Below are 27,285 nucleotides of genomic sequence, written 5' to 3' on the forward strand. Positions count from 1 at the left end.
TATGGCAGGGTGATGAGAAAGAAGCCCTTTCTGCACTCACACCACAAACAGAGTCGCTTGTTGTATGCAAATGCTCATTTAGACAAGCCAGATTAATTTTGGAACAAAGTGCTTTGGACTGATGAGACAAAAATTGAGTTATTTGGTCATAACAAAAAGCGCTTTGCATGGCGGAAGAAGAACACCGCATTCTAAGAAAAACACCTGCTACCTCCTGTCAGATTTGGTGGAGGTTCCATCATGCTGTGGGGCTGTGTGGCTAGTTCAGGGACAGGGGCCCTTGTTAAAGTCGAGGGTCAGATCAATTCAACCCAATATCAACAAATTTTTCAGGGTAATGTTCGAGCATCAGTCACAAAGTTGAAGTTACGCAGGGGTTGGATATTCCAACAAGACAATGACCCAAAATACAGTTAAAAATCTACAAAGACATTCATGCAGAGGAAGAAGTACAATGTTCTGGAGTGGCCATCACAGTCCCCTGACTTGGACCCTGAAGGCCACTGTAAAAAAGAAAATGCACACAACATGTCGGCTAGAGTTTACCAAAAGGCACATGAGAAACATAGCTAGAAGAAGGCTCTATCAACTGATGAGACCAACACATATTATAAAAAATGCTGGATCCACCAAAACATAGTGGTGGAAAGTATCATACTTTGGGGATTTGTCTCTGCAACAGGCCCTGACAGACTTATGAGGGTAGAGGTTAAAATGAATACAACAAAATACAGGGAGAAGATTTGTTTTCCAGCAAAACAACAACCCCATGTATAAATCCAAAGCTACAAAGAAATAACTTAAAAACAACAATGTTAACTTCCTGGAGTGACCAAGTCAGAGTCCAGAACTTATTTCAATTGAGAATTTGTGGCTAGACTTGAAAAAGCCTGTTCACTCATGATCCTCATGTAACCTGACAGAGCTTGGGCAGTTTTGCAAAGAAGAATGGTTAGTCCAGATGTGCATAGCTAGTAAAGAGAGACCTAAGCACACAAATTCATCCATCCATCCATCCATCCATTTTCCAACCCGCTGAATCCGAACACAGAGTCACGGGGGTCTGCCGGAGCCAATCCCAGCCAACACAGGGCACAAGGCAGGAACCAATCCTGGGCAGGGTGCCAACCCACCGCAGGCACACAAATTCAAAGCAATAATTGCTGCCAAAGGTGTTGATGCTAAATATTGACTTGAAGTATGCAAATAATTTTTTTTGGTTTATACAGTCATATGAAAAAGTTTGGAACCCCTCTTAATTCTTTGGATTTTTGTTTATCATTGGCTGAGCTTTCAAAGTAGCAACTTCCTTTTAATATATGACATGCCTTATGGAACATTAGTATTTCAGCAGTGACATTCAGTATATCGGATTAACAGAAAATATGCAATATGCACCATAACAAAATTAGACAGGTGCATAAATTTGGGCACCCCAACAGAGTTATTACATCAATACTTAGTTGAGCCTCCTTTTGCAAATATAACAGCCTCTAGACGCCTCCTATAGCCTTTGATGAGTGTCTGGATTCTGGATGGAGGTATTTTTGACCATTCCTCCATACAAAATCTCTCCAGTTTAGTTCAATTTCATGGCTGCCGAGCATGGACAGCCTGCTTCAAATCATCCCATAGATTTTCGATGATATTCAAGTCAGGGGACTGTGACGGCCATTCCAGAACATTGTATTTCTCCCTCTACATGAATGTCTTTGTAGATTTTGAACTGTATTTTGGGTCATTGTCTTGTTGGAATATCCAACCCCTGCGTAACTTCAACTTTGTGACTGATGCTCGAACGTTATCCTGAAGAATTTGTTGATATTGGGTTGAATTGATCTGACTCTCGACTTTAACAAGGGCCCCAGTCCCTGAACTAGCCACACAGCCCCACAGCATGATGGAACCTCCACCAAATCTGACAGTAGGTAGCAGGTGTTTTTCTTGGAATGCGGTGTTCTTCTTCCGCCATGCAAAGCGCTTTTTGTTATGACCAAATAACTCAATTTTTGTCTCATCGGTCCAAAGCACTTTGTTCCAAAATGAATCTGGCTTGTCTAAATGAGCATTTGCATACAACTAGCAAAACTGTTTGTGGTGTGAGTGCAGAAAGGGCTTCTTTCTCATCACCCTGCCATACAGATTGTAGAACGATGTACAGATACACCATCTGCAGCAAGATGTTCTTGCAGGTCTTTTGAGGTGATCTGTGGGTTGTCAGTAACCACTCTCACAATCTTGCGCATATACTGCTCCTGTATTTTTCTTGGCCTGCCAGACCTGGGTTTAACAGCAACTGTGCCTGTGGCCTTCCATTTCCTGATTACATTCCTTACAGTTGAAACTGACAGTTTAAACCTCTGAGATAGCTTTTTGTTTTCAGATCTTTTGAGAGTTGCTTTGAGGATCCCATACTGTCACTCTTCAGAGGAGAGTCAAAGGGAAGCACAACTTGCAACTGACCACCTTAAATACCTTTTCTCATGATTGGACACACCTGTCTATGAAGTTCAAGGCTTAACGAGCTAATCCAACCAATTTGGTGTTGCAAGTAATCAGTATTGAGCAGTGACATGCATTCAAATCAGCAAAATTACAAGGGGACCCACATTTTTGTTCAGCCAGTTTTTCACATTTGATTTAATTTCATACAACTAAATACTGCTTCACTAAAAATCTTTGTTCAGAAAACACCCCAGTACTCAGATGTTCCTAGGAAATGAAAGACATGCCACTGTTATCTTTTTTGTTGAAAGTAGAGTCAATTATTATGCAGGCCAAGAGGGGTTCCCAAACTTTTTCATATGATTGTATTTGTAATTAATTTTCAGAATTTTGCAGAGACTGTTAAAGCCAAACTAAATCCATTGTGGTCCAATGTTGTATAATAGTAAAATATGAAAACTTCCAAGGGGGTATATATTTGTATAGGCATTGTCTGTACCAGCAATGTTTTGGCATCAGTTCCTTACATTTGAATCCACAAATGACATTCTGGACCAGCTTCATTCGGACTCTATGTCCCAGAATTTATTTGAGATACAGAAAAAGATGTTCCAAAAATGAGAGTTAAACTCATCAGCAAGCCATAATTAGACTCCAATGATGCTTCTCAACAAATCTATCAGTATCTCAACTGGAACAGGGATAACAAGACCCACTTCGAGAGCAAGGCCTGGGGTGACATTTGCCAGCACCTGATGACTTGGTGGTCCACATAACCTAGTCAAACTCAATGTGAAGTAACTACCAACTGGAAGACAGAGGGTAAGAATAGGGTGTGATGTTAGCCACACAATGGGCATGTACAGAACAGATTCAAGTATACATTATTAAACACAGTGCATAAGGGACAATGAAAGGGCCATATAAAATAAAATTGTTAAGTGTCAACATGTAATTATTAGTTTGTTCCTTGATCTTTAGATACTGTATGTGAAGTGTTTAATTGGCTTGGAAAGACTTTTTAAAAATAATGTTGTATATGTTTCTATGTTTTCGTACAATCATCCTAACTATTCACATTTATTTTGTCTCTACAAAGAGATACTGATAGCAGTCTCTTTATCTGTATGTTCTAGGTATCAGTCAAATCACTTTGTTATCACCTAACTGCTTAGTCTAGTACTTTGCTGCAGCTTGATTTAAGCCAGCTAATGGCATAAATGGTGTGATTCATAAAAGTCTTAAATAAAAACTCAGATACACAGACTATAAGCTACATGTCTGGTTTTAGCCTAAACAAAAATGATGATGTTTAACAGACCGAACTGAAATAGTCAAGTTTAAATCAAAATTTTACATCTACTGTTTCACAGAGTCCTGATGCTCTGCATAGGATAAGTTGGCATAGAAAATGGATGAATATAATCTCTGTACCAGATTGTTGGTGTATGGTTAATGCTTTTGACTTCAAATCCTAAAGTTGTCCTTTCAAATCGTGCTACTGCCGTTGTGTGACCATGAGCAAGTCACTTCACTTGTCAGTGTTCCAAAATGGAAAACACAAAAGAAATATAACCAATTGTATCTAAGAAGTTGCCCCATATAAAGGTGGAAGCCAAATAATAAGTGAAAATAATAACAATATAAAGTGTACCTAGTTTTGTGAAAAGTTATATATAAATAAAAGCCTTTTATGCACCTGAAACGTTTAGACTCCATGCACATAGGCACAGTGTGAAGGCACAGAAATCTCAGCTGTATAAGAAAACCACTGTCTTTAAACAGATGAGCGAGATACATTTTGCTTACTATGGCTTACAAATTCTAAACCACTGACACTATAGTTATACAAGATTGCATACTGTACATATATAAAATCATGAAATAAGCATGCATATTTGTACTCTTATCTTATTTAGGTTCACATGAGCCTATCCAGACAGCACTGTGGGCACAGCAGAAAACAGTTCTGGAAAGGGTGGGAGTCCATCAGAAAGCAAAATGTATTTCTACTTAATCCATTAGAAAATAAAGTGTGAAACATCCCAGATTCCACTCACACACATACTCATTCACATTAACACATGGCCTACTTTGATTTGCCAGTCAACCAAACGTGCAGGTCTGTGTTGTATGAGAAAGCTGAAGTACCTGGAGCAACCTACTTCAAAAAGCACTAAACCAGATGTATGGACTGAACATTCTAGTGTTTGTTATATTCCTTAAGTAATTAAGTCTCTTTGTTAACAAATTTAGATACTTATAATGCTATTTCAAAATGAATTACCATCCTGAATCAAAGCAAATAAAATATGGAATCTAATTGATAAAGGAATAATGAGTATGCAAATAAGAAAAAAAGTATTTTTTAATTAAAAAAACTGGGAAACTAGATATTGAATGTGCAAAATATTTTATACTGGGTAAGCAGCATGAGGAAAATGCTTTGTTCTTTTAAACAGGAAATTCTAAAATAATGCTTAATTAGGAGGGTACTACAAACTGCCTATTCCAGAAAGTCTACAATAAAAGAAGCAGAGTTGCAGCCACAACAAACTTGTCCAGGGTGGAGATAAGGATATGATGAATCACTGAAATCAGGCAGGGCTAAAAGTAATCATTCTGAGAAGAAGGCGTGGTAAATTAAGAACAATCACCACTCTGAGTAAACTGTAAGCACCACCGCATCTTTAGGAGTAATATATCCATTGTGATGTTAACACCGATAATCTGAAAATTAACATAAATACATTATGTATAACATTAAAAGAATGGAAATTTTCACAATTTTTGCATTTAACAGTAGACCCAGATTCAAAATAGACAAAAATCAGACACAGTCTGCCAGCTTTTCTTGTAATTGAGCATATAGAGTGTTACATATCTCTCAAAAGATGTGAATTAAAACAGAGAAGGAAGAAACACAACTTAATCTTGATTTTTACAGGTCTTACAAATGCAGAACTGGGTTTCAAAAATAGAATTTCATAGAAAATTAACTGAATCTACCCTGCTTATTTATCTTTATAAACTTTATTTTTAAGTTGCTGGAAATACCTCACTCTAAATTGTCTACTACCACAAGTAAAATTCATTAGTATTGGGTGATTAATTACTGATTTTACAAGAATTTGTCCTTATGAACACCTGGCTTAATCATACTCTTTTCTTTCACTATCAATGTATTTTCAAACTAGAGTCAAAAATAAAATCTTAAATTTCAGCTGTAATGGAATGTGTAAGGGAAGTTAAAAAAAATTGTAACTAGCCATTGTCTGAGGCAGCATTAATCACCAAACTGTGAATGGCAGTCATTGATGTCAAAGTGTCATTAAGTATATGAAATCTTAGTATTGTCTCAGTGATAAAAGAGAAAAAACAATAGATAAATTCACTATCAGTGAAGTGAATGTCAACTCATTTAAATATCAAGTAAAGGCTTTTTTAATGTGATTGTCCATTAACTGGTGATTTAAAAGTTTTAGTAAACTGATCACACTTATAAGAAACTCTTGTATGGAAATTTGCTGTTAATCAAGATTAAATGTCCATCAAAACTAGATGGTCATTTCACACATAAATATCTTTAGAAATTGTCAAGATCAAGCATTAGATTGAATGTAAGATGACCTCAGTAGGGACTGAATAAGCAGTTTAAGCAACTTTCTAGGGGTCACATTGTGAGTCAGTGATGATAGACACATAACAAAAGATTGTAATCTGCTGTCTCATATCACCAGTCCACACTGTCTGGTGTTTGAACTGAAATATTACTTTCCATAAAAGTCCTATATATTTAGACTATGTCAAGCACTGTAACTCCATATCACACCAAAATCTCTTGTATTAGAGCTACCTCAGAAGGCAGAGCAGTGTTAGTGTGCCTGTAACGCCTTTAACCTCAGTCTTCTGTGTTGTTCACAGTTCCTTCTGCCAATGTGATACAAATTAGATCAAACACTTGTTCACTTACAGTTGAATAAACATATATATATATAATGTTTTATGCACCTCAGTCATTTCTGTTTACATTTTTAAAATGACCCATGTGATTGGTATACAATATGATGTAATATTGCATCATTGACACAAAAAGTAGCTATCCATAGTAGTTAAGTATTAGGTCTAACAGACTGTGATGGGAACAAGAACAACACTACAATAGCATGGAATGGAATAAAGCACTGTTTATTAGTTCCATAGGAGAGAGGGTATCACAGTAGTAATAGATAGGGTACTGCATTAAAGCGTGTTAAAGGCACTAAAGGTTGTCTCCTCATGTCGCAGAAGCCTTAAAAAGACAACTGGATTTATTAAAAAGAGCTGCAAAGAGAGATATTTGTAGCTTGGGTGAAAACATGAAATGATCTCTCAGTACACTAGACAGTAGGTGACCTGACAGGTCGCAAAGAAAGAGAAAGAAAGGGAACAGAGCACTGGACACAGGCCACAAGATCTCCTGGTTGACAGGTGGCAATGCATTGTTATTAATTGGGGAAGTGGAGTTAGGCTGCAGTTTGGGAAGAAGACTGAAAGGCGGAACGTGATCATAGAGGTAGGAGGCTCTGTGAGGGAGCCCAAAATGATGAATGATCCACATACTCTTTATAATGCAGTTTCCTGAAGCACCTTTAGCAACTGAGATGTTCCACAGCAGTGTGCTAAAATTTGCTCCTGGGGCACTTTTTTGACCAGAGCTAGACTATATAGTGCCTCCTCTTACTGTAACTCTTTTATCCTTTTTTGCTGACAGTTCAGAAGAGGAGCTTTAGTGAGTTGTTCATAAGTTTATTAGTCGCTCGTTAATATGTAAGGCAAACAAACATTTTTCAAAAGTTTTATTGCTAGCAGTAAGGGACTAATATATGACTATAGGGAGAGTAAATAGAGGTCCCTAGAAGAAAGACACTATGATTATATCAAAGAAAGCAAGAGTGAATGTCACAAGGTATGAAAGGGAACTCCTGGTAGTACTTGGAAGGAGGAGGAGTACAAAAAGCTACCCAACCAGAGAGACCTGTTTTGAGAGGTATAGACAGGCAGTGAGATTCTTATTTCATTATTTGCTTTGAGTTATCCCTTTCTTTAGCTATGTATCTTTATCTTTTATAAATGTACTATTTTTACACTGTATATTTGCCATCTTTGATGTCAAAGACCTATAGCACAAGATGTTTGTTATAACAATAGTAAGTGGGTAAATAGTAATATCTATCACATTCTGTTATTTCACACCACCAGAAAAAAACAGGCTTAGAAAATGGATGGAAGCTACTGTTTCATGTTAATGCAATAAAAAAGCAGAAAAAACAAATAGGAAAACTGACTTTTTAAATTTGTGATATTTAAACATACATATTTTTCCTTTGTGTGTCTGGGCTTTCCTCCCACATCTTAATGACACGTGTATGCTGGGTGTGTCAGGGTTGCCTACAATGTAGTGGCATCTCTTTCAAGCTTGGTTCCTTCCTGGCATCCATTGCTGCTGGGGTATTCTCCAGCACTCATAATCCTGAACTGGATTATGTTTGTTATTTAATGAATGGATTTGTTAAAGAATAATTTAACTGTCAAGAATGGCATGACAAGTTTGGTTTAAAGATCCAATAAGGACTATCAGTCCTTTCAATATGTTTAATTCTGGGTTTTGCAGGAGGTTTTACAGAAATCAGCCACAAGGGCCATAGCACAGGAGGCCATCATATATATGGCTGCACAAATTTAGAAATAGAAACTTAACACATGCAAAGAGTAAACACTGAAATTCCTCACAGATGGCCTCCTAGTATGAAATCTAATGCTACCTATGACTACCATAGTAGCAATTTAGCACTTAATAGACAAAATGAATTATTTTCAAATGATTTTTCAAAGTCACTGAAAAGATGTATTACTATATTACAGTATTTATTGCAGTGTTTCTTAAACTATAAGTCCCCGCCCAATTTGATCGTGGACATTATTATAAGTCATTACCAAATGAAGTGTAGTAAAATTAACCGAGTTTGTTCAAGTGTGAATTCTGCAGCAAGTGATGTATCACCCTTTTGCTGCTATACAATTTACTGCAGTAGTATGTGATCCAAGATACAGCTTATAAACAATGCCACTGACACATCACAGAGAGCTTATCTTTCTATGGTAAGAAATATAATAAATATTCCCCACAACATTACATTCCCCTCTCACAGCCAGTTCAACAATCAAACTGAGATGTATGGCAAGCAAAGACGTATAAGAAAAAGGTAGAGAGATGAGAATGACAGATGAGTATGTGGTGAAGAACCATGGCGCTTGAAATGCAGAAATATAAATATAAATAAATATAAATAATGTGAAGATTTTTAGGATATTGTGAGGTGTGAATCAATAGGGTGGATATGCATACTGTATATTGCCATGGCAATGTTGGATGTTAAATGCAGTTTCAGCGGCCATAGACAACTAGTCGAAGCCTCATTGCATGTTTCCACTGCAGTATTCATTGAATCTAAATCTGTAACTGAGGTGCAAAGATTTTCTTTTAAGTTTCATGTGTCTTGGCAATGAAGAATTCCTTCTTACAACATTATTTTAATGTGTTTTGAAAAATATCGATAGTGTGAAGGACATATTTGTTGGACCACTGATAATCACAAGAATAGCGGAAAATAACAAAGAGGTGAAACAGCCTGTAGAGTGGAGACCTCTGCATTCAGCACATGGTCAGTCGAGCATTAAACCTTCAGAAAGGACTGTTCACTGAATTCTTCATCAAAATTTATTCTATCATTTGCATAATTTGCAAATACTTTTTAGAAGTATTTTAGCTTTGCAACTGATGTTCTTTGCACTCAGTTTATTGAATTGGTAAACAATCTGCAAACTCCTTTAGAAGAATGTATAGTGGAGTTCATTTGAAAATGTTATTTTTTTTAATAATGTTAGTTATAACAAAGTAAATAAACTGCATCATTTTTGACTGCTTTATTGCTAATCCTGCACCATCAGCCAGATGAGTAAGTTATGCAGCTATTCAAATACTCTTTTAAAAATCATCATATTCTTCCACCACACCTGTTACAACAAATTAAATTTGTTTTTTGGTTTACTAAAGCTTTCACTAAGCAGTTAAACTTGCAGTATTATATCTCAAGAATCTATTCCGATTGGTAATTACTGTTTTATTAACAATACATTTTCTTTCCGCTTTTCTCTTTTTGTAATATTCATATGAGAAATATGATTGAATGGAAAGAAAAACAATTACTGTTTTTATTATGTGGCCATTTTAATTTGTCTATGAATGGCTCTGTTGTCATTACAGTAATATTCCCTCTTGTTGGATCCGAATATGGAAGCAGTTTTCTTGTTTGGGTCCTTTGATTAAAAAAAATCTAAGAAACTCTGCCATTCACTGTTTTACACCCATCCATTTTGAACCTTCTTAGTACACTACTGGGCTTGGAAGAGCTTGAGTTCATTGTCACTGAGTGCAATTTAAGAACCAACACTGGTAAGAATGCCAGTCTGCTGCAGGACTCAGTCTTGAACATACCAACACTTGATCATGCGAGGCAACTTCAGAGTCACCAAACAACATAACTATTTCTCTTGGACTTGGATGAATCCTATATGAACACAACACTGCACACAAAAGCTAGTTCTGGCAGGAAACAAAGTAAGAGAGCAATGAAATTCATACCCCCATCAAGCTCTCTATTAACTGTACAAGTCTTTAAAATACCTCAGTGTTCAACTATCAATTTCTTCTAACCCCTTTAATGCAATTCAGAGCTGCATCCTATTCCAGCAGCTCCGGACCCAAGGCTGAAAGTAATTCTGGCCTACTTGCTCACACAGTAAATTATTCAAAAATATATGAAGCGTAAGTCTTTGGGATATGGAAAAAACTATGCAAATACACAGAAAACATGCAAACTCCATAGAGACAGTGAGTTCACCCGGATCTGAAGCCAGCCTCCTAAAATAATGAGGTACAATGCAGGTAGTGTGGCATAGTGATTAAGGCTTTGGACTTCAGACCCTAAGGTTGTGGGTTCAAATTGCACTCCTGACTATAAGCAAGTCACTTCACCTTCCTGTGTTCCAATTGAAAAAGCAAAAGAAATGTAACCAATTGTATCTGTGTTGTAAGGCATCAGCCAAATATGTGAACGTATAATAATATAAAACGTGTTTTAACAGTAAAGTCTGGTTTGGTGGTATTAATTTGTGCACTAAAAATATAAAATGTGATCCCTTTAAATACCAGTCAGTACTTCATGAACTGATACTCAGTTTTCAGTGGCAAAAACATATTTTTGTAGTATTTTTGTAAAATGATTAGGCTCTGACTGCCACAGTCACAAATATAAGAATAGGTGAATGGAGAAATGTATTGTAATTTAACATAACATTCTCCGACCATCCATTTCAGGAACAGTAACAGCAGCAGCAAGCTAACACTGAATGGGGTACCAGTCTATCACATGCTCACTCACACACACACACATACATATCCACTATGGGCCAATTTGGAAGCGCCTGTTAACAATAACTTACACATCTCTAGGGGGTGTGGGAAGAAAACTATCCGGAGGAAAACCTGTGGAGACATTGTGAGAAAGTACAAACTCCACATGAATAGCAGAGTGGAATTCAAACCCAAGATGCCATATATTTCTTATATAATTAAAATTAAAGGTGGGCAGTTACTGCTAAAAACTAAGGCCTATATTGAGGTCAACCAAAAACTGGTGCTTTACATGTCACATAAGCAGAGTTTTCAGATGGGAAAGCTTTAGATCTACAATGAGGTTCTCAGAAAGATGCTGCCTGGGCAGAGCCAAACGATAACTATAGCTTGACACTGATAGACATATTTAGTATTAAGTTAATGAGGTGTAAAAACTTGCAAAAGATTTATTACCCTTTATAGTATTACTGTTATAATTCTCATCCTTTTTATTATTGTTGTTGTGGGTGATCAGATTTAAAATGACATAGGCAAGTAGTGGATTTCAGTACCTGGCATACCATTAAATAAAAAAGGCAACAAGATGAAACAATCATCCTGATCCAGGGTTGAGCTGCAGTCACATGACATGGCGTCCTCCTAATCTCCTTGGGAAACGGTGCCGTTTGATCTGGAAATTAATTCCTGTGATGTATTTTTCTACCTACCAGGGTGACCTCTAGACTGTACAGTCACATTGCTGTCGATTAATTATGCATAGACACTCGTGATCTGTATACGCACCTTAACCAAAAAAAAAGGTAGCAACAAGACACACACTGCTCGTGCGTCACAGATTCCAGGGCACTCCCGGGGGCCGGAACACATGTGCCTCCTTTGCTACTCCCCACAGTTTCAGCAAAGCAGCCACAATACTTTCCAAGTGCAGTAGTATGAAGTATTAAGTACGGATATTCTGCTGTAAAGGTAGTTACAAGGATTCTGTGACATTTGTTTCAGTTTGATTTGTATTTACATCAACATTGCCATTTGTTCCACGCTTACTCTCAGCCTCCGCCACCTTGCCCATGACGTAAAGTCTTCAATGGTTTGTTTGTATACAAGCGTCGTCGATTGCAGCCAATCGTCATTGACGGAGGCGTAGTCTAATGTTAGGGCCCGCCTCACAGTCGTCTGATGCAAGATCTCACTATAAGAGCAGACCAAAGCCGGTGAGACGTTATACGAGTCTTATCGCATCCTTAGTGTGCTCCCTTGTGCATACCGACTTTTAATTATTGTTTTACCTGTTCGGCTGATTATACCTATTTATTTGAAAGCGCTCGTTAATATTTATTTTTTTGTTTCGTTACCATGGATGTTCGCACATTGTAGGATTTTAAGAAGATTTGAATTATTTCTTTTTTGCCTTCTGGAAAATTCTTCAAAGGCGAGGTAAGAACATCCGTTGTGGATAGTAACATGTTATTCTAAGAGTTTTAGTGAAAATTTCTTTTATTTTTCTTTTTGTTGATAATATTCCACATACAGTTAAGTGTATGAAAAAGGGTAATATTTGTAATGTTTCCGCCAGTCGTTTGTGATCTAAAGCGGCAGTAACCACAGGGCAACGGTTACATTTCTTAGAATTGAAAAGGCGCGCACTATGTATAGATCGGCCTTTCGTGAGAATAAATCAGTAGAATAGAATGGTGAAAAACAAGAATAAGTAGGTTAGGAATTGGTAGGTTACTAACTTCTTTTTCATGTAATCCTATTTTGTATATAGCCATCTCTTTATTTAAAAAATCACACACCTTCCGCATATGTTGAACAGCAGCACGTGCCTTTCGCCGCAGTGTGCCGGTATGGGTGGATTGTGGGAGGGTGGGGTAATAGAATAAACATAAAAATGTAATCAGAATTATATCCGATATTCCATTATGCCTTTTAGTATGTTCCATGTATTTATTTCGGTAAGCGCATTTCATTTTAAAATGCCTACAGTCCGTTAAATAGTCATTGACATGTTTTATGAAAGCAATCCGAGTTATCCATTCAAATACACTAGGACAGGGTTGTTATTATTAACATTGTACTGCTTCAGTGATTAGCAAATGAGGGAAGACGATCTATTGTGATGCTGGATGGTGTGGATAATGTAGGATGCTGGCTGGTACTTTTCCACTCCTTAGATGAGTCAGTACCCCCCCCCCCCCCCCCCTCATCCCCCAACCCCCCCTTCCCATCACATGATGGAGATCTATAGAGGATGCAGCAGTCCTCATACTGTGTGTGTATTGATTATTCCATATTTCCCCAGGGATCCACACGCTGTTCTAGCACAAGGACAAAGAAGCGCACTGAGGTGAAAACGACGCAGGAGGATACAGACATACACCTTTTGAGCTGAGCCACGCAATTTGCCTATTTATTTATTTATTGAGCTATTTATTTTAAACAAAGACACTTGCCGTACTTGAATTACAAAATGAAGAATGCACCAAAAACAGAGATGAGCTTGTTTAATGCCTCATCTGATAAAGAGAGTGGCTGCAGTGCCGGTGGCAATGACTGTGGATATACCGAGTGCACCAAGAAAGGACCAATAAACAGGTCTGTACTGTTTTCATCATAGATATATGTATTTGGGAATAAAACAGTATTTTTACATACAGTTCGATGTCATACATGGTAATAATACAAATATTTTTTATACTTTTTCTCATGTCGTTTTAGTCATTATCATGACATGGACCCAGAGAGTCAAAATTTCCTCACAGATTACCATCTGAAAAAGAAGAAGTATGAAACTGAATATGTAAGTGGCATTTACATACTGAAATGGGAACGGTACATTAATCCCGCCCATGCTTAAGATCTGATGCAATCTCTCCCATAGATTTCACTTCCTACCTAATACACTTTGAGGCACGCCTATTTCCTAACCTCGGTGAATTATGTGCTCTTTCTTAACAGCATCCTGGCACCACCTCATTTGGCATGTCAGTATTCAACCTTAGCAATGCCATCATGGGAAGTGGCATCCTTGGACTTTCATTTGCAATGGCAAATACTGGAATTGCACTTTTTGTGTAAGTATTTAATGTCTGTACTGCAGCGTGTTCTTCATTTCAAGACATCTGATCTGCTGATAATGTAAGCCTTGAGGGTTTTGCTGACTTCAGCTGATGTAGCTGCAGAGTTTGAATAGTTATGCCGTCTATAATTTCAGATCTCGTGTTCACAATGCAGAATTATCTAACATGTGATATAATTAATGACGCAGAAGATGGCCTGTCGTCACAAGAATGGGCGAGAAAGTGTTGTGTTAAAGATCATACAATGGGTGCGTGTAGACCTAGGCAACCAGTGTTTACAAACAGAATACACGCCAACAGAACACACGCCAGCTGCTTTAATGTGTACGTGCCTAATGCTAAGTGGAGTCAATCAGCTTAGAATCCTTAATCCAGCACTATTTACTCCAAATACATTCATTTTGTATGAGCTGTGTTATGTAAAAAAAAAAAAAAATGGCAAAATGGCTTAAAATTTTGATTAGATTTTTGATGGCCTGATCTCATGAATCCTCATGCTTTTATCCTTTTGGATACTATACATATAAAGGTGATGGTATAGATAAAAAATTAATGAAGGAATCATATATATTTATTAGTATATGAAAAAATATGATATACATTGAGTGTCACAAGTAACATATTTATTTACTTGACATAACAGCATGTCATTAGAGATGTCAAGTACACAGAAACACAGAACAGTGGATGCTCATGTCAGTGAAATGATTTTCCTTAAATAGCCTTTGTTCAGATAATAGAAACTTTGTTTGCTTTGAAGTAGTAGAATTTGTAAAATATGTATAGGTCTACACTAATTTGACTGGTCTAAATTTTAGTGAGGGAGGCACAATGTTTAATACTTGTGCCTCACCAGTCCAGTTAATTAAGTTTGAATTCTGTGAATGTAGTATGTGTGTTCTCCCTGCCTTGGTTTTTCACTGGGTACTCTAGTTTTTCTTCTACTGTCTCCAAAGATGTAGGTTAGGTTAGGTTAGTGGCTCAAAATTGGGCCTGTCTTCAGAGTATGTGGTTTCTAAGTTGATATTTTTTATTGTCAATGTGCTTTCTGTATTCCCTGTAGCATTCCGTGAGTCAAGTTTGACAACTTTAACAGCTTGCTCTTTGATGAAGCAGCTGTAAGTGTTCCATAACCAGATCTTTTAAAACCAAGAGGTGCCATTACTAAAGACGCCATTACAAAACTGGCAGTGAATTTCAACTTACTTCAGTAACCTTAAGACTTTTTAGTTTGCCAGACTAGTTGTATAATTATATTTTTGAAACATTTTTCAGAATGTAGCCTATGCATAGCAAATGAGGTTTCAGAAGAATTGAAACTATATTTATAGTGTTTGCACATTGTACATGTAGCCAGCTATGCTTCTTGAAGTAGGCTTTCCTGTGAATTAAAAAAACATGCTCTTATTAATTAGCCAGTTTTATATGAGGTCTTTTTAAACACATAACAACTGCACACCAACTAAAACCAAGAATTTTTTTTGCAGAATCCTCCTGGTTGCTGTATGTATATTTTCATTGTATTCTATTCATCTCCTACTGAAAACAGCCAATGAAGGAGGTACTTGTCTTTTTTTATTCTACTTGCAAGAAAAAAAATGACATTAATGTCCAACTGTTTTATAGCTGTCTTTTTATGTGCATTTTTTTTGTCTTTTAGGTGCATTAGTTTATGAGCAGCTGGGATACAGGGCCTTTGGGCTGCCAGGGAAACTGGCAGCCTCCTGTTCAATTACAATGCAGAATATTGGCGGTAACTATAATAATTTTTGTCATTGACTTTGTAAACAAAAATGCGTAAATGACACTATTCTAAGGCTGCATTTCTTGTTTTCATTTTAGCAATGTCAAGTTACCTCTACATTGTGAAGTATGAGCTGCCAATTGTATTTCAAGCATTCTTGCACATAAAGGAGAGCTCAGGGTATGTGACCACCTCTTAGGCTAGATGCATGCTTATATAAGGAGCTGTTTATCTGTCTTGTTTTTTTAATACATTTCATAAGAATTTTGTATAGTCCAACAAGTCTTCATGCAGTACTTTTTAGAATGGGTGTCACTATGAGGCATTGATTGGCAAGACTGTCTGAAATGTTATAGGTGAAGCAAAATATTCGCATACTTCTGAAGGCAGGTTAAGCAACATGGCTTTGATAACAATAATTTAGGAGTAGGAATAAAATCTGTAACATCACACACAGTTGTACTCCTTAGACATTAATAAGATTGCACTAAAGTATATTTTTAAATAGAGCTTCTCTAGTAAAACATTGCAGTGTATAAAAAGAACAACTAATAAATAATGCACATTGTCACATGGGATTGTTATACTTCTGTTTTTATATATGAATGTAACCTACGTTCAGTGTGCTTAAAAAATTTAAAGTATAAATTTCAAATATTACATTATTTTCACAATTAAAAATTTTCCTTACTACATACATTTCTTAACTTACGTGTCAAGTTTAGGATTGTAAGACACTTGTGCTTATACCAATTGAACAGAGAAGCATTTGTAGGCTTTTACTTACTTTTGTGTAAATTGTGTATTATTTAACTTCTAAATATCAGTACAAAATTTGAATTGAAAACTGTTGAATACATGGACTTGCTTTTTCAGCTTTATGTGGAGGGAAAAAGTACCTTGTAATTATGACTTTCTTTCTTTCTCTTGTTTTCTCAAATGTGACACAAATTTTTTACTACAGCCAAGTCAGAATTAAAGGCAGTCATCCTTTTTGTTTATTTCAGGGAATGGTACCTCAATGGAGATTATCTTGTCCTCTTGGTGAGCGTTATTATCATCCTTCCACTGTCGCTGTTAAAAAACCTTGGTGAGTAAACATAATAGAAATAAACCTGCCCACTTTTTGTAACTTGAAACGATTGTAAATTAGCTTAGTCATTACTTGTAGAAATTGGCCAAGTCATTGTTACTTTTCCACATCTGCCTGTACTCCTTTGTTATCCCCTCTTGGTAGATTAAGCAAGCGCCTGTTATGAACAGAAACATGATTTGACAGTCATTGTTTTCTTTTGTGCTATGTTTCAGGTTATCTCGGTTACACAAGTGGCTTCTCTTTGCTTTGCATGGTTTTCTTTTTGATTGTGGTAAGTTCTGTACTGTTTACTATAATATTACGAATAATGTCTGTAACTATATGAGATACTTTTCCTCAGCGTTGAAGAATTTAAATTCTTTTGTTTGACAGTGTTGAGCAAAATTATTGTATTAGTGTGTATTAGTCTCATTTACACTTGATTATTTTCGGAGTCATTATTTAAATATTTTTAATTGTTACAAGTGGGAACCATTCTGTATAGTCTCACAGATGCCATTATCTTAGAAAAATGAAAAATGTAGACTGCTGTCACACTTCATGGAAAACAATGTTTTATACTTGTACCAGAAACCCCATCTCCCGATACTTGGATGTAAACATTGTTAACTGCTTCGTTATTCAAAATGGAATGATGGCAAAGATTTAAATGAAATGTCTAACAATAATTATGTAATTGAAAACTATTTGAAGACTAGAATGACACTGACTAGAAATACAGTAACGAGACACTATGCAGATGCCATTTTGACTGCACCCTTCTGATTCTTGAATAATTAATTAAATTATAATGCGTAACTTTTGTGCTTAGAGTTTCTCTGGTCTTAAACTGTAGGAATCAAACAATTAAAATGTTTGCTTTCTTTAAAGTAGACCAGGCTTATGTGTAAACTACAGAAGTGATAATATTGTTTCACTGCAGTTTCAGATTTGTTTATGTATAATTCAAACTTCAAATGTGCTTGAAGTCCCAAAATATTATATAGGCAATGTCTGATCAGGAAAGATATTTGCATAGCATGATGAAGGTTTGCTTCAGAAATTTAAAAAAATGCTTTTTATGTGTGTGTTTTAGGTTATTTACAAGAAATTTCTCATCCCTTGCCCTTTGCTATTGGAGGATGATGTTCTCAACCAGACATTAGTTAATGCAACCTCGCACGTCATAAATTCTGTAGTACAGAATGCTAGCTCTGCTGAGGATATGTGCACACCTAAATATTTTGTCTTTAACTCTCAGGTATGTATGAAATTAATGTGCTGGTTAACCATTTGCATGGAATCAATTTAATCACATTTGTAACTTTGTACACCCTTTCCTTGCACATTGTTAAAACATTTTTTTTCCCACAGACTGTTTATGCAGTTCCTATTCTGACCTTTGCATTTGTGTGCCACCCTGCTGTACTACCTATTTATGAGGAACTCAAAGGGTAAGCAAGTCTTTACAATATTTATGGTACTAGGGTGTTGTACCGGTGTTGTACCATGTTAGCCATTATAGTAGCAATCAGAACTCAAGCAAAATGACACCTTTTATTGGCTAACTGAACAGATTACAATATGCAAGCTTTTGAAGCAGCTCAGGTCCCTTCTTCAGGTAGGTTGCTGCCTGGAAAGCTTGCTTATTGTAATCTGTTCAATTAGCCAATAAATGGTGATTTTGCTCAACTTATCTTTGCAATATTTGAGGTTAATAGGTGGTGTAATATGTGGGTGTATAGAGTTTACCTAGAGAGAACTAAATGAAAATGTGTTGACACATTATTTTTTTCACTACAGCCGATCCCGCAAGAGAATGCAGAATGTGTCCAATGTTTCCTTTTTTGCCATGTTTGTAATGTACCTTCTAGCTGCTCTCTTTGGATACCTGACCTTCTATGGTATGTTCACAGTCCCCTTGTGTTTTCTTCTGTTTTAGCAATGTATTTAGTACATTTTACAATTAGAATATAGACTGTAGTAGTGCTATATTACATGTAGTGCCAAGTGCATAGGCCTTTTTTTTGCATGCATATTGATTTTATGTTGTTGAGCAATAAGTAAGTTTTAAAGATGTTTAGGGGTTTGTTTCCACATAATATATTTTGAAATTTATTGTTGAGATTCATTTCTGAGACACCATCATGTGACTGTTGATATTTGCTTCTAGGCAATGTGGAATCAGAACTGCTTCATACCTATTCACATGTGTACAAGTTTGATGCCATCCTGCTTATTGTGCGACTTGCAGTTTTGACAGCAGTCACCCTGACCGTTCCAGTCGTTCTTTTTCCAGTAAGTCATTTGAAGTACAGTAACTACGTGTGGGCCATTTTTAGAGCTTTGTACTATTTTTTTTACTATCCAGTTTATTAAAAGGATAAAATATAAAAAAAGAATCAATATTTCATTAATTCCTAATAAACAAGTATTTAAAAAGTTTGTTATGAATGACAATGACATAGCATTCTTAAGCCTGCTGAGTCCCGTTCAGGATTGCAGCACTGGATGGGAAACAGTCATTCCAGGTCCATTCACACAGTAAATACACAGGCCAGTTTGGAATTTGAAGGATACCATAAACTACACATCTTTGGGGTTGGTGGGACAAAAGCTGTGGCAAACACATCAAGGCTAGACAGTGTAGTAAACAGAGAACATTTGAAACTGCATAAAACAGTTTTACAGGTGTGCATTAAAGAACTTCCCCTCGTAAAGGAGCAATTTCATTCTAGCAATAGAGGAAATTGTGATACTAGGAGATTGATGTGAACTGGGTAGATTCCAACACAGTAGTTTAATGTACACCTTAATGGTTGTTTTTAGCAATCTATGTGATGCTTATCAGTTTGCTCTTGAGACAACTCCTATTTCTGTTCACAACTTAGATTTACATTATGCATTCATTCATTTTGTGGACATGGTGGCCCAGAGCCTATCCTACAGCATCAGGTACATAACAGGAATTCACTTTGGGTGTGGCAAGGCTTCCATTATGCTTGAAAAATATTTTAAATGTAACACTTAGTGTGACAATCTATTTTGTTAGCTCTGTTAAGTAAATGCTTGTGTTTTGGTTCATGGAAGAGCTGATGTTGCAGAGGAGCACCACAATTCAGTTTTTATCAAAGGAAATTCTGCAGCACTGTCCCCAATTACATGTCAACTAGGGCATCCTAGGTGACTTTGTTCTCCTCATTCATTGTTAATCAACAAATTGAGGAGCCAAGTCCCACATAGGTTAGTGTTAGTGCACATATATAAAACATAAACAGAAAAACTCCATTTTTAAAGATGCAAAATGTGTCCTTTTACTAAAGAATCAAATCTCACTTCCTTTTTTGAATGTCTTTTCTTTTTTATTTTCAGATCCGTACTTCACTGAATCAGTTTTTATGCCCCTCCAAAGAATTCAGCTGGCTTCGTCACATAGCGATCACTCTTTTCCTTCTTGCTTTCACTAATGTTCTGGTCATTTATGTTCCTAATATCAAGGACATCTTTGGATTTATTGGTAAGTTTTTTTTAATCAACTGGATTTATTTTTCAATCAAGTATGCACACAGCAAAACCCTTTTTCACCTCTTAATATTTATGTTCTGTCTTACAGGGGCTTCTGCTGCTGCTATGCTGATCTTTATCCTTCCTTCTGCATTTTACATTAAGCTAGTGCAAAAGGAGTCAATGAAATCTGTACAGAAGATTGGGGTAGGTTTCTTTGCTTTTAGAAGAAGTCAGAAAATTTCCCCTTTAGATTCAGTTTTCTATACTCTCTAAATATTGTAATGAGCATGTGAGTGCTTTTCATATTGCCATTTCCCACTGAAACCAGAATTATTTGCTTTTTTATTTTGGGGATAATTAAGTCTGCAGCAAATACATATTTGTTTAAAGACATACCTGTTTCATTTCAGCCTTTTTAATATTCACTAGCTGTATTTGTGACATTTTAACTCTATCACCAAAAGTGGATTGGAGTAACAGAAAATCATGGCCTGTATGCCAAGTGAAATGAGCTATTCAGCTAAAAATGCAGAATTGGTATTGCCAATGACGGTCAAGCCCGGGTTGTAAACATCAATGTATTTATCAGCTGTTTACTATAGAATTGCCAATAATATATGAAGAAATTACAGTGGGCCTTAAAGGGTATTGATTTTAAATAAATAAAGTGCTTTGTAATGCAAAAGTTGAAGAACCACTACAAAAGATTTTATTTGTTAGAATGGAGGCATTTGCTGTATTAATTAACAACATTTTCTGCTTTTTTTCAGGCTACAATCTTCCTTATTTGTGGATTTATTGTCATGATTGTCTGCATGACGTTGATTACCCTGGACTGGATCCATAATTCTCATCATGCTAAAACTAATGGTAACTAAACCACTCAGTGGGAAACTATCCTTTTAGTCTATGGAGTTCAGCCTCATCGGCACTCTAGCTTGTCTCACATTATCAAGTGCATAAAAACTCTTAGAAGACGAATGGATGTTTGGTGGGAAATATACTGGATTTGCTGAAAAGCATCATAGCACAAATGTTTTGCTCAACCACAGACTGTGAGCAGTGATTTATACCATTCCAAGAGAATGTAATTAACTTTGTACAGTATGGTATTAGGCCACATAGATGGCAAAGATTGCCCTGTTAGTGATATTTTTATAATTGAGACTTTCTTATCTTAGTTATCGTGCATATAATATTGAGCGTGCCTAAAGCAGGGACATGTGTAATTTAGTAATACATGAGAAAAAGTTATGCAGGTACAGAAATGATATTTGGAGAGTAGGTTGTTTCTGATTTTTTTTCATTTTTGACAAGGATCTGTGAATCTTATTTAAAAACTGACTTGAGTTTGCCATGAATGAGACTGATTAGGAAACATCAGATTATTTCAGTAGGTATTAAAAATTGTCCGTTCACTTCTACTTTAGTTTACCAAAAAGTTGTACAAGTAATCTAATAGGTAGTTACTGTATCAACAGTTTTGAGAATGTATAAATTATATATGATAGAGTTTATATTAGATCATGATCTACTGTATTTATCAGAACACTGTATAATCAGTTTTAACAGTATTTGTCTCAAGAAAAATGGGCGCAGTAATACTCCTAATTAGCTTTATAGAGGATAGATTTTATGGTTTAATGAGATACAAACCAAGAACTACCTTGTGTACTATTTACCCTAAAGCCAAAAACACTTGTACATTTGTGGGAGAATTGCAGTGGAGATATTTTACCTGTCCACTGTACACAGGATGAAGTTGGAAGATTTTGACAGTTTGTCTCATTGTCTACACTACGTGTTTTTGAAGCAGAGCTTTAATACTAATACAACACGCCACATGCAAAAGGTATAATCATTGTGTAAAGGGACAGCACAACTGAGCAACAAAGTGCCATCCTTAGTACCTTTTTGTTCAGCCACAAGAGTGGAAATATTTTGAATAACCTTTTCTTTAAAATCACACTTTACACCCTACAACTTTGATATGGACCATTTTCTGTATGGTGGCTGCTAGACATGAGAAAAGATCTGTAAAATCTGAGCCAAGATCTAGACTGTATCTTGTACTACTGTAATACCTCCCTCTTTCTTCATTTGACTTTTTCGTGATGTTTCTTGTGCAGTGGCAGCTTAATTTTAAATGAAGTCCTTCCTGGGCTTTAATAATGTAGACAGCTTCTTCAGTGAAGCATTGTGTGTACAAGTGTTGACAATAATTCCTACTGGACACTTTCATCATCATGACCAGGATTGCTTTTTTTTCCACAAAGTGTTGAATGTGCTTCCAATTGCAGACTTCACCATCATCTGTGGTTTACCTGTTCCTCTATTTATGGAGCACTATTTAATCTATTTTGCTATATTTATATAAGTGTATATATGTATATATTTGTACATACACATTTTGTTTTTATGTTACAATTTTTTTTGGCAACTTGTTAAATAACGTTGCCCTCTGTTGTCCTAAAATGAAAACTGTTTTAACCACCACCAATCAGTTAAAATGGACCAATTCTTGTCAATTTTGTTGGTAGTCAGAGCCCAGCAAACCACTAACAGTAATTACCAGTATGCAATGCATAAAGTAAATATTGAAAGTAAAATAACAAAGGGTCTGTGTTATTTGCGGGCAATAATTGGCATTACCCATTGCTTTTTAGTTCTGTCGTAGTGCCAGGTACGATAACATGACAGTATTTACAGTTTAACCCAGTTTATCTATGAGATCCCATCAGTCAGAACCTGACTGCTGTTACTTGAACTTTCAACAACAGTTGTTGATGTTAACTGTTGTTAGTCTGGAATTGTTGTATTTGTTTTTTTATTTATCTACAGTGGATTTAAATGCAATATAAACTAATAGCTAAACATCTGTTGTGTGTGAAATCTGGAGTTAACTATCTGACAGTGCTTGTATGTAAACTTGAATTACTGTATGCGTTGGTCCTGCAAACATACTTTCAGTATTCTAGCACTGATGAGGAGCACACTAGCTGAAAAGTGTGTCACTTACGACGAGGGCTCATTATCACCAGTGCTACACTCTTGTTTCAGTGAAACATTATGTATATCCTGTAATTATTAATTATGAATAAATAAAAGTTATAGATTACCCCATGAGTGAGTTGTGCCTTTTGTATGTCCCTGCACCATGAACACAGCAACTCCAAGGACAAAGCTCACAGATGAAAGGTACAGTAAAGTGCAGCCCTGCTTTTTTTTCTGTTTATGTTGAAGTATCTCAAATAATGGGAGACACAGTGGTGGACCTCAGTCTCACAGTTTCAGACAACTGGGTCTGAATTTCATTTGGGGTCTTATCAGTGCAATTGGCATGAGCTTCCCTAACCACTAGAGAACTCCAGTTACTTTCCCTCATCCCAAAAGCCTTTAGGCCCAGTACAAGCGAGTGTGTGTACCCTGTGATGGACTTATGACATACTCAAGAATGGTTTTGGGCCCTGGGGCTTCACATATTCAAGAATGGTTTTGGTCCCTGGGGCTTCAGGGTTGGACCATGGTTTCCTGTAGCATACTAAGGATACTGTTGTAGGCTTGGCTCCTGCATCCACAGTGCATACCAGCGTCCTGAATTTAAACCCCATTGCTGGTTATTGTATGTGTCAATTTTGCACATTTCAAATGCACATTCTCCCCACATCTTTGTGAGTTTTTTCACTTCTGTGTACATGTGCAAAGATATGCTGTTGAGATCAAATTGACCCTGTGTGGGTGTGTATGAGTGGGCCCAGTGATGGACTGGCACTTAGCTGATTACACCAAGGGTATATTCTGATCCCCTATGACCCTGATTTGGATTAAGCAGGTTTGAGAATGTTATGTGCTATGATGGATGTTGTTCCCTGTCTTGCGCCTCTTTCTGTTGAGTTAATCTCCGTCCTTCAACAACACTGACTTGGAAAAAGATGGTTGAGAATTCCAGAAAGATGCAGGTCAGAATAGAGATGGTTTAGTAAGAGTGAACCGATAAGCCCTCATCTCTGTTATCTTATTAACTGACTTGCATTTAAAGTCAGTAGGCCTGAGTTAATGTGATTAGTATATCTTGACAGCAGCTGTGACACTGGAAAATATGATTTAACCTTTAAGATTACGTATGATGCCTGTTGTCTATAAGAAACTGTAAACTGCACAACTTTGCACATCATGAGCTTGTATGAGGTTGAAATGCAAATATTATCAATATGCAGTACATCTGAATCCCTCATAAAAACCAATACCAACTGTTCTAAGTGTTGTTCTGTGAGCACATTGGAGGCCTCTGCGTTTATGTAAACTAAACGGTCAATTTCATTCATTTTAACATTGTCATGATACTGTTGAAGGAATCAGAGGACATCCTACCAGCTTTTACTGCACAACAGCAGCCAACCCTAGAGGAGATGTCACCCCTGCAGAATCCTAACAAAATGCTAAAAGGGCAGCTACACATCACAACATATTGCTTTGTTTCTTTGGTGTGATTGTTCTTGTCCATGGTGTCTTGCATGAAGACTTTACATATGCTCCATGTGCTCCTAAAGGTCTTCTCCAAATGATCTAAAGATACACTCCTAGCTTAAAGTGCCCAGCTGTGGTTTTATTTACCTGCTGCAAGGAGCACAAACATGTATTTAATGCAAAACCTTTTCTTAATAGGTTTATTAGGTCATTATTGTCACATGCACAGAGTAGAGTTCATTTTTACTTGTATGTGCTACTGCTCATCAACATGTAGCACATCACAGTTACGGAGTATTACAACCTTACCTTGACACTTCTGTCTTCCTTACCTAATAAAATCTCAGAACACCATTTACAACTTTTTCTACTTTTATGAGACATATTAAGCAAGCTATAATGTTTAAAATCCTCGTCATAAAATATAATGCATTTCTGCATTCATTAGATTTTAATTTGAGCGCATTATGTTTGAGGATAAAACAATTGCAGAGATTTCAAAATTTAGAAACTAAGATGTTTGACAACATTAAAAATGTCAAAATAGTGGAAAGCTCAATGATGTCTATTGGGCTGGTACCTTTCAGAAGCTGCATTTCATTCATTAGAGAATCTTAAAACAAATAATTTACAATATATTAAATAATAAACAATACCATTTTAATAACACATACAGTATGTGCATCCGTTACAAAGTAATGAATATTCTAAAGGTCATCGGGGTTCTTTAGGCATATAGCAAAACAAGTATCCTAATGTTCAAGCACATTGGCGGTCCTAATCTCAAGACAAATCAAGACCACATAAATCAGATGATTTAATTTGGTCGATAAAATCAATAAAATCTCCAGAAATGTAATTACCCCAAATAGATAGATAGATAGATAGATAGATAGATAGATAGATAGATAGATAGATAGATAGATAGATAGATAGATAGATAGATAGATAGATAGATAGATAGATACTTTATTAATCCCAAGGGGAAATTCACATAAATACTGTTTATAACAAATACACTACAGCATATCAGAGTATAGGAAAAGGCAATAATAGGAGAGTTGCATCACATCATCTAAAAGTACAGAATAGTTGTGAAGAACTTTGTCTTGTGGTGTAGGGACAAGAACCTGCAGCTCAACATCAACAAGACAAAAGAGCTGGAGGTGGACTTTCAATGTGCCATGAAGAGTCTAAGACCTGTCACCATTCAGGGGAAAGACTTGGAAGTGGTGCAGAGCTTCAAGTACATGTTGGTTCAAATAAACAACAAACTGGACTGGTCTGACAACTCAGTGGTGCTGTACAAGGAGGGCCAGAGCAGACTGTACTTTATAAGGAGACTCTGGTCTTGTGATGTATGCAACAAGTGGCTGGAAATGTTCTACCAGTCCGTAATTGCCAGCGTGGCGTTCTACACTGCAGTTTCATGGGGGAGCAACTTGAGCTCAATAGAAGCACAATGTCTGAAGAAACTTATCAGGAAGACTTGCTCTATCACAGGGTGAACCTTAGACACAGTTGAAGCTGTTATGGAAAAGGGGAAGATGGCAAAATTGGATGCCATCATGAAAAATCCCCTCCATCCCCTGCAGGAGGAGCTCATTTGGAGTTCTTTTAGCCATGGGCTCATTCCATCACAGTGTGCTAAGAAGCGCCTCTGGGGGTCTCTTCTGCCCACTGCTATCAGGTAATTCAATCCAGTGTACTCTTTAAGCTTATTTTTATTTATTTATTTACTTATTGATTGACTGGCTGTATTACCTGTCCTGTGAGTCTGTATCCTTGTTTTTTTATGTTTGTGCTGCTGTATGCATCTGAATTTTTAATAAAGTTTATCTAATCTAATATCAAAAAATCATCCTAGGTTACAGTTGTAAACAGTCATAAACATACTCTGAAATTCCTTCAGGACCGAATGCTTTATGGACATTAACTCGCTTAAAAATTCTTCTTACATCATTTATAAAAAACAAAGAAAAATGAATTGAGTGATGCTCTAGGCAATGGAATGATGGGCTGCCAGTTGCTGTGATCAAAACACGCATAAAAAACCATTAAGTAGTTCTGGAAGGGAAAATGAAGATCCCTCAAAGCCATTCATCTCGACTGGATTGAGTATCACCGGTCTGTAGTCATCAAGGCAGTACACATTTTGCTTTCTTCTTGAAGCACAATGGAACAGCAGAATGGTATTAGAGTTTCTGTCAGTGTGACATTAAAAATGTTCTTGCTTTACGGAAGTTGACAGATTTCAAAATACTAAAAACACCAAGAGGCCTGGCTCCAGGGGGTCATATCACCTGGTTAAGCCAATTGAGAACGTCCCAAAAACCATATTGTTGAGTAAGTATACTGTTACTTGTTGGAATTTTGGGATGTTATTATACCAGACTACTAAACCACCAGTACCACCAGTATTTTTAGATGCCCCACTTACTTATTTGGTTTGGAACTAGAGATTGCTGAGATGATGGGACTGTGCTTTGCATAGTTCTGAAAGGCCACA

General features: G+C 36.5%; 2 protein-coding genes across 3 annotated transcripts in view; both read left to right on the top strand.

The window, feature by feature from the left end:
- slc38a2 (solute carrier family 38 member 2) overlaps positions 1-23,427 on the top strand; it is a 73,411-nt gene extending 49,984 nt beyond the window's left edge. The window contains exons 1-16 of one of the 2 annotated variants that reach the window (XM_028810648.2): positions 12,086-12,337; positions 13,206-13,498; positions 13,622-13,703; positions 13,862-13,977; positions 15,471-15,544; positions 15,644-15,736; positions 15,826-15,907; positions 16,735-16,817; positions 17,036-17,094; positions 17,899-18,063; positions 18,177-18,256; positions 18,606-18,706; positions 18,976-19,100; positions 20,175-20,319; positions 20,416-20,513; positions 21,080-23,427. In XM_028810648.2, the coding sequence (XP_028666481.2) occupies positions 13,374-13,498; positions 13,622-13,703; positions 13,862-13,977; positions 15,471-15,544; positions 15,644-15,736; positions 15,826-15,907; positions 16,735-16,817; positions 17,036-17,094; positions 17,899-18,063; positions 18,177-18,256; positions 18,606-18,706; positions 18,976-19,100; positions 20,175-20,319; positions 20,416-20,513; positions 21,080-21,187 (1,536 nt within the window). In that variant the 5' untranslated portion in view covers positions 12,086-12,337; positions 13,206-13,373 and the 3' untranslated portion in view covers positions 21,188-23,427. Of the gene's footprint in view, positions 1-12,085; positions 12,338-13,205; positions 13,499-13,621; positions 13,704-13,861; positions 13,978-15,470; positions 15,545-15,643; positions 15,737-15,825; positions 15,908-16,734; positions 16,818-17,035; positions 17,095-17,898; positions 18,064-18,176; positions 18,257-18,605; positions 18,707-18,975; positions 19,101-20,174; positions 20,320-20,415; positions 20,514-21,079 lie in introns of those variants that run through there. The other variant, XM_051928691.1, reaches the window with a different exon arrangement.
- scaf11 (SR-related CTD-associated factor 11) overlaps positions 1-27,285 on the top strand; it is a 651,915-nt gene that overhangs the window by 385,323 nt on the left and 239,307 nt on the right. The window lies entirely within an intron of this gene.

This window comes from Erpetoichthys calabaricus, chromosome 1, assembly GCF_900747795.2.
Source record: "Erpetoichthys calabaricus chromosome 1, fErpCal1.3, whole genome shotgun sequence".
NCBI classification, from domain to species: Eukaryota; Metazoa; Chordata; class Cladistia; order Polypteriformes; family Polypteridae; genus Erpetoichthys; species Erpetoichthys calabaricus.